Raw genomic sequence first — 7,986 nt, forward strand, 5'->3', positions numbered from 1 at the left:
ATGCTAGGTGATTTACACACTATAGAAATTCATCTTATTATTTAATCTGGTCTATGGAAAAAGGAAGTGGTGAGAGGACAAATCAGACAATGAAAAAAATGACAAAACAGGTTTGATGCACAGTGTGGAGTGCATGACCTCACCGCAGGTCCCTTGAGGAAGTGAACATATTACCATGCTGGAATGTCTGGGCCACCAGTGGCTAACTCATCAGATGACAGGATAATTACTAATGAAATTGAATGAATTAATGAATGAATGAATGAGTGAATGAATAAATGAATGAGTTAAATGTACAAATTGCATTGGGGTAATAGAAAGTATTTTTGTTTAGCTGTGACCTTAATGTGGGTGAACAAGAGAGAGGGTTGGGAAGGCAGATGATTCGGGCTTAGAGTGATAAAGACTCTGGACTTCTTTTTAAGCAAGAAGAAGTCAGATGAGTAAATAGGTGAGGAAGGAAGTATCAGCAAAATTCTGAAGGAGCCCAGAGGAGAGGATCCACAAAAGAGAGAGCGTCCACTCTTGCCTCTATCTGGAGGAGCCAATATAAACTGAAGACATAGAATTTCAAATTTTAGGCAAAGGAGCATGTGATGTTGAACTGAATGAAGTCACATTGGATTGAGTGATGTGGCTTGACTGATAAAATTACTTTACAGATAAATAAGCTAAGCTTTTCAACAGGTCAATGTAACTGATTTCTTCACCATGACAGGTAATTTCACGAAGTTCGACTCATTCCTTTCAAAATAGTAGTAACCGTTGGCTGCTGCACAATGTCCTCAACCCCTCAAACCCTTCCTGGACAGCTTTGTTTGGAATTGTGCTGAACGTCCAGAACACTTTTGTTTTTAATAATTTCTGCAATAGAAAATCTTAGCACTTATATAGAAAGTTAAAAGTCTTTGGTTCCATTCTGTAAATATTTATTGAGCATCTCCCATGTTCTGAAAACTAAGTTATTACATTTTTCAGAGATCTGGAGTTGAGAAAGAATCTCTTCTGTGCCCACAGGCGTGGGGAAGGCAGGCACATTTTCAAGTAATCAAATGTCTCACCTGTTAAGTCTGTGCAGCAAGTTGACTGATGTAGTTGCTTCATAGGAATCACAACTATGAGGTTCATTAAAAGACAGAGCCTTCTCTTTGGCCTGGACTACAGTTAACAGCTGTTGCCTTGGGATGGACAAAGCAAGTCACAGAGGTACCTGAGATGGGAGAGAAATCATATTTACTAAGCACATGCTATGTGCCCAACACAATGCTTCTTTGATAGTCTTATTCCTCAGAGACTTTAGGAAGTGCAAGGGTAATTCAGATGAAAGAAATACAAGGTGATGGTAGAACCGCAGCCCTGAATGCTCCATGGCCAAGGCAGGAGGACCGGGTTAGCCAAGGAGAGCCAGGTAAACAAGCTGCCCTCTCTCTCCTGGTTTGAAAATAGGGACACACCTCAAAGATGACACCATGCCTTGGGCCCTGTGCAGGAACATTGTCTATCAAAAGTGGGAGGCAGCTTTACCTTCCCTTGGGTCATCAGTTACCCATGATATAGACCTTGCTCCATATAAAACAGTCTAATCTTTACACTTTTCTGTATAATAATCAGAACATGTAGCATTGTTTGATGGGATTAAAAAACAATAGTTAAGACCTGCACATAAAGACCCCTCCATTGTGTCACAATCTCCTAATGCCACAGAGGACGTCAGCTTTGACACTTGATCCCTTTGTTGTCATTTTAAAACATGTAGAGTTTATTAAGGCTAAAACTGTCTACTAAGTTATCGGTTGACTGATAGATTGATTGACCTCCAGCTATAGCCCATGGCATGGAAGAAAGACTAAAACAACACAGGGATCTACTTCTGCTTATCATTTAAGACCTAGTTCCCTAGTCAGAACTGTGGCAGGTATGCGAAAGGTTGACTCAGAATACTTCTTCATTGTATCATGTCCTATTGAAAGTAAATGCATGTGTGATGGATCTGCATTTACAATTCACTATGATCAAAGCTGGACTTTTTACAGTTGTTAGCTTTGGGAATAAAAGGAACACACTTCCTAATTGTCCCTGCTGAGGAACATCACCAGTCAGTAATTTAACCTTGACACATGCATAAATGGACATTAAAATCCACACATATGTGATGGACAGATAAAAGTGAATTAAAAGAACTTACCCCAGAGCAAGGAATTTCCTGTCATGGTCCTCTCCTGGAAATGGCAGGCTTTGGCCTTCTGACCCGACTCTACACTGCAGGCCAGTCTCCAAGGCCAGATGGACATAGACTAAAAGCCTGAACTCATGGAACTTCAAAGCCAAGTGCATAGTTCAGTACCCATCAAAGTGTGATGGGGAAGCACCTGCATCAGAATCACCTGAGTTGCAGGTTAACATTTAAATCCCTGCATGACACACCTTCCTGCTGAGTCAGAATCTCAGGGAAGGGAGAGAAGGGGGTTGGGGCACCGCCTTCCGGGCATGCGCTTCTGGTGGTTCTTATGTATGACCAGCTTGGAAACAACTGTTTTAGTCCATCCATTCATGTTGTAGATGAGAAAACCAAGCCCTAGACCAGCCCAAATGCACCCAGAACCAACAATAAAGACTTCGACCTCTAGCCTTGTGATGCTGTGCACTTAGCTGTCTGACTCTGGCTCCTTTGAATGGGAAAGTTGATGATGCCATGAGGCAGGGCCCAGGGAGTACTCAGGTTCTTGGTCTTTGTAACCATTGAACCCCCTAGAAAGTGAGAGCCAGGGCTTTCCCCTCTTGAACCCTCCAGACAGGAGCTCAGAGTCCAGGCACAAGGAGGACATGCCAGCGGGAAATCAGCTTCTCTGTGAGCCTCCACCGTCCTCCCCTTCTCCCACCGCGACCTGGACAGTTGCCTCCTGTGGATCTCATCCAGGAGCTATTTCGGGGTCTGGCCTAGGCTGTGGAAAGATTCCTCAGTGTTGCCAAATGTGGGTTACTCCATGACTGTCACTAGTGGAATGAATATATACAGAGATTGCTAATTCTGTGTTTGGAGGAATTTCTTTTGTATTTCCGATGTCTTGGAATAGGATGGTTTCCCTCTCAATTAGCAAGAAAAACAATGATGTGAATGAGGTGCTGTCCTGACAGGAAGCATGGCGAGTGTCTGAGGCCCTGGCATCCACGCTGTGCTCCAGATGTTACCAGCGGTGACCTGGATTAGTTGCTAGCTTAGAATTTGGCAGGACCAGGGTCACAGTCACTGTGGACCCCCAGCTCTCACCCTCTGAATCCGGATGGACTGAACTGTGATGAGAGATTGCAGAGGTTCATCTCGTCGGCCTGACTCGAACTCAGTCCTGCTGGGTGACATTGAGTAGACCCTTGGGCCTTGGGCCTTTTGTCTTTAAGAGGCAGGATTAGTCAGAGATTACTAACCTTGCTTTGTGGAACTCCAGGCTTCCAGGGGGTGTGTCCAGGTAGAGGGGTTGAGTGTGGAGATGGGAGAGAGCACTACCCCCACCACCTTCCCAATCCTGCCTTTTGGGAACAGTAGCTCGGCTTTTATGTTTTATATATGTATGCCTTCATGTCAGGTTTGGTTTGAAACAAATATTAAAAATTGAAGATTGACCATCAATGAACTAGGTCCTTTCTCTAGTTGTACATTAAAATTGCCCAGAGTATTTTCTTAAAAAAGAGAAGCAGAGAACACGCATCTCTCCCTACTGGTATGGCTCAGTGGTTGAGTTGTAAACCTATGAACCAGGAGGTCATGGTTCGATTCCCAGTCAAGGTACATGCCCGGGTTGCAGGCTCCATCCCCAGTGTGGGGCATGCAGGAGGCAGCTGATCAGTGATTCTCGCTCATTGTTGATGTTTCTATCTTTCTCCCTCTCTCTTCCTCTCTGAAATCAATAAAAATATAATTTTTAAAAAAGAAAAAAGAAACACACATCTCTTCTCCCTCCCCTCCCTGCCCTGAAAATCGGATCAAGGAGGTCTGGGCTGAGGTCCCAAGCAACAGTATTTCTTCAAAGAGCCCATGGGATTCCCAAGTGCATCCAAGTTGAGAACACAGGACCGGATGCTCATGCCATCAGTTTCTCCTATAGGCGTGTCCCACACACTGCCACCCTGCGGGCGAGCTAAGAGCCTCTGGGTGGTAAATGGCCGAGGAGTCCCCCAAGAGCCTGACCTCTGACCCGCTGTCCCTCCCCAGGCATGCCCGGGAAAAACAACAACGTGGCCGCTGCCCTGCGCCAGGCCCCCGGGCAGAATGGCACCAGTTTCCACGGCTGCATCCGCAACCTCTACATCAACAGCGAGCTGCAGGACTTCCGCAAGGTGCCCATGCAAACCGGCATTCTGCCCGGCTGTGAGCCGTGCCACAAGAAGGTGTGCGCCCACGGCACGTGCCAGGCCAGCAGCCAGTCTGGCTTCACCTGCGAGTGTGAGGAAGGATGGACCGGGCCCCTCTGTGACCAGAGGACCAATGACCCCTGTCTTGGAAATAAGTAAGTCCGGGCTCCTTGTTAGTGAAAAATGCATATGGCAATCCTCAAAGCCAACCCTAGGAAAGGGAGGGAAGGAAGAAGGGAGAGAGGGAGGGAGGGAGTCAGCCTCTTAAACTGTCTCCTTCATATTTCCTCCATCCTCCTCTCTGCTCATGCATCATCATTCCTGCCTTCCTCCTCTCTGCAGATGCGTGCATGGCACCTGCCTGCCCATCAACGCCTTCTCCTACAGCTGTAAGTGCCTGGAGGGCCACGGGGGCGTCCTGTGTGACGAAGAGGAGGACCTGTTTAACCCCTGCCAGGCCATCAGGTGTAAGCACGGGAAATGCAGGCTGTCGGGCCTGGGGCAGCCCTACTGCGAGTGCAGCAGCGGATACACCGGGGACAGCTGTGACCGAGGTAAGCTAACCAGCTGGGCACCTCCACGTCTTAGAAAAGCAAGAGGGCCTTGTCTTTGAAAAGAGAGAGAAAGGGAGACAATGGGAGTGAGCCAGAGAGCGGGGAGTGAGAGCAGGAAGGCCAGGACTTCCAGGACTTGTAGTTGCTGCTGCTGATTGATTTCCCAGTGTCATGAAGGCAGCAGACGGGAGCTGTCCTAACCTTCCACATCAAGATTGTACCCGCCTACCTGTCTGCTCCCACGCTGATCTGCTGTGAAAACCCTCCCTTCTGCCTTATGTAGCAGCCCACCTAACTGGACTCCTTTCTTACCTTTATCCGATGTTCTCACCCAAATATATTACCAGTTTGTCTCCTGGCACAAAGAAGGAGCTAATAAAGAGGCTCTAGCTTGAGGATAAAATCACCTCTGACATTAGAATCAGAATGGTTTATCCCAGTGCATTATGCAGGTGCGAGGGATGGGGCGGGGCTGAGGTGCTGGCCCACCTCTCTCCTCCCTCGTGTCTGTGGGACCAGCTCGCCCTGGCCTCCAGCTGGCCCAGATGCTGCTGAGTGTATCAGAGGGACCAGACCAGGGGAACGTGCCCACGGAAGCTCTGAGCAGATGGCTCTTTTTGAACTCGTTCCTACCAGGGTAATTTATGAAGTCCGTGGAATGTTCTTTGTATCAAGTAACAGACTGAATGATGTTAAACCCCAGGTCTAATAAATTAAACCGCATGCTCTCTGAAACGTCTCCCTGCGGTAAACAGATCCAGCTGCTGGGAGTGTAAAAACAGAAGAGGCGCATTTTTGCCATAAAAAAAAAAAGGGTTAGGGACCGAATTTTCTTGTCAGTCCAGTGGCCATAGTAGTTACAGCTCACACTGACAATATTCGCTGAAAATAAAGGCCCCAAAGAAGCATTTTTTTTTTCAAAGAACAGTAGGCCAAGCCACCAGTCCCTATATGTCCTATAACTGACAATAGCAGGAAGGGACAGGAAGGAGAGGCGCCCCCTGCTGGCTCCAGGGCGGATTCGCACTCCCTCTGCATGACTCACAGCTTGTGCTCTGTGTTCTTCCGTAGAAGTCTCCTGCCAAGGGGAGCGGATCCGAGATTATTACCAAAAACAGCAGGGCTACGCCGCTTGCCAGACAACCAAGAAGGTGTCCCGGCTGGAGTGCAGAGGCGGGTGCGCGGGGGGCCAGTGCTGCGGGCCCCTGCGGAGCAAGCGGCGGAAATACTCCTTCGAATGCACTGACGGCTCGTCCTTCGTGGAGGAGGTCGAGAAGGTGGTCAAGTGCGGCTGCAGCAGGTGCGCCTCCTAACCGCCTCCCGGGGCTGCTGTCTTGGCAGATGCTGTCTCCTGCTTGGCCACGCTGGACTCGCGAATGCTTCCTAGTGGAAATATTTGAAATATATTGTAAGATACAGAACAGACTTATTTTTATTATGAGAATAAAGACTTTTTTTTTCTGCATTTGGAAGAGAAAAAAAATAGAAGTGCGTGAACCACAGCTTCCCCGACGCCGGAGAAGTGGGAAGGGCGGTCACCCGGAGGCATTGGAACAGCGATGGGGACGAAGCACATACCCAGGGAGCCAACCGCGAGCCTGAACTTGAACTTGGCCCGAGCACAGGCCCGTGAGCCCGCATCTGAGTCACTGCGGCCCACGGGGACCAAGCACATGTGTGAGTGAGGATGCGAGGCGGAGGGATGGAGCCCAGGAGTCGCAGATAGGACACATGGATGAGAAATATTTTGTGCAAAATTTAGAGGCCCCGGGAGACCTGGGTCCCACTCGTGAGAGACAGGATGGGGGTGCTAACATGTTACCGTGTTTTTATACAGGTCGGCATGCTAGCACAAGAAGCACACAAAAGTGTTTATCGACCGTTTTCCAGTATTAATTTTTTTGTAATATAAACGATAAAGGAGATGATAAAGAACCAATAGATTATTGATAAATAAATTAGTAATATGATTTTTTTTGTTTCTATGAGTTCTAAACAGCCCTATACAGTATTCCGTTTTCATGAGAAATATTTATTGTATCAAAGTACATTGTACTTAACATGTTAGGCCATCCTTTTGCTGTTTCTTGATGCTTTAATATATATTAATTTATAATTGTCCTGATATTTTTGTACATTTTTTCAAACTTAAAAATCAGGATCTTTTTGGCAATAGTACTAACATAGGGTGATATCTGGGGGTAAAGATGTGTTGGTCTGTTGTTTACTTGGACATCTGACCACTGGTGTCACTGACCTACTGGCCTCACTCAGGACACCTGCGGAGCCTTGTAAAGTCTATGAGTGAGACAGTCCTTGTACAGAAAGTGGCCGCTGCAACTGTCCTCACAGAACAGAGAAGGCACGTAGCAATCGACACTAGGAAGTAGATCTGTTACAAATTAATACATCCTTGACCCTTTTGGCCCTTTTGGGGAGTGGAGTGGCAAAAGAAAAGGCTGTAATGACAAGAACTGTGATTTTTTCCCCCAAAAACAATAAAGCTCCTTTATGACCCTAATGTTCCCATGTTAACATGTTTGCTGCTAAATTATAATGTAGAATTGAGAGTGATTTATAGTGGACTGTGCTCTTCCCTCCTCAGAATCCCAGGGTACCCTGTAAAGATGCAGATGTTTCTTTCCAAAAGCTCTTTTTACAAAGACAATTAGATGTACATGTATCATTCGGATGTGCTCTGTCTTTCTCCAGACTAATATCAGTGACACTACTGATGTTTGTAAATTAAACAGATATTTACTGCATTAAAAGCTTGGTGAATTTCTTAGAAATTGCACAGTGTTTAGAGTCCCGGCCCTAAGAATCCCTTAATCATAGTGATTCAGAAAGAACAGAGGAGAGAACCTGTATTTTCTGTTGTCAGAAGTTGGCTTGCAGTTAGCATAGCGTCAAGTCTGGGGACTTGGGAATGACCACATGGAAGAGAGGAGCAGAAGGACACATTCTATGCTAGCAGGAAAAGTGCCTATTCCATTCATTTCTCCCCCAAACAGTATAAGGTGTAACCTAAGGAAAGCACAAATGGTATTTTTTATTTTATTCTTTTTTCCTCAATTGGAACCAG

General features: G+C 46.6%; 1 protein-coding gene across 1 annotated transcript in view; it reads left to right on the forward strand.

Annotated features, from left to right (window-relative positions):
- SLIT2 (slit guidance ligand 2) overlaps positions 1–7,672 on the forward strand; it is a 350,885-nt gene extending 343,213 nt beyond the window's left edge. Inside the window, 3 exon segments of the mRNA XM_023759096.1 lie at positions 4,208–4,502; positions 4,690–4,901; positions 5,973–7,672. Coding sequence (XP_023614864.1) covers positions 4,208–4,502; positions 4,690–4,901; positions 5,973–6,214 — 749 coding nt within the window. The 3' untranslated portion in view covers positions 6,215–7,672.
- Positions 7,673–7,986: the final 314 nt, after the last annotated feature.

This window comes from Myotis lucifugus, unplaced genomic scaffold (assembly GCF_000147115.1).
Source record: "Myotis lucifugus unplaced genomic scaffold, Myoluc2.0 scaffold_147, whole genome shotgun sequence".
Taxonomy (NCBI): Eukaryota; Metazoa; Chordata; class Mammalia; order Chiroptera; family Vespertilionidae; genus Myotis; species Myotis lucifugus.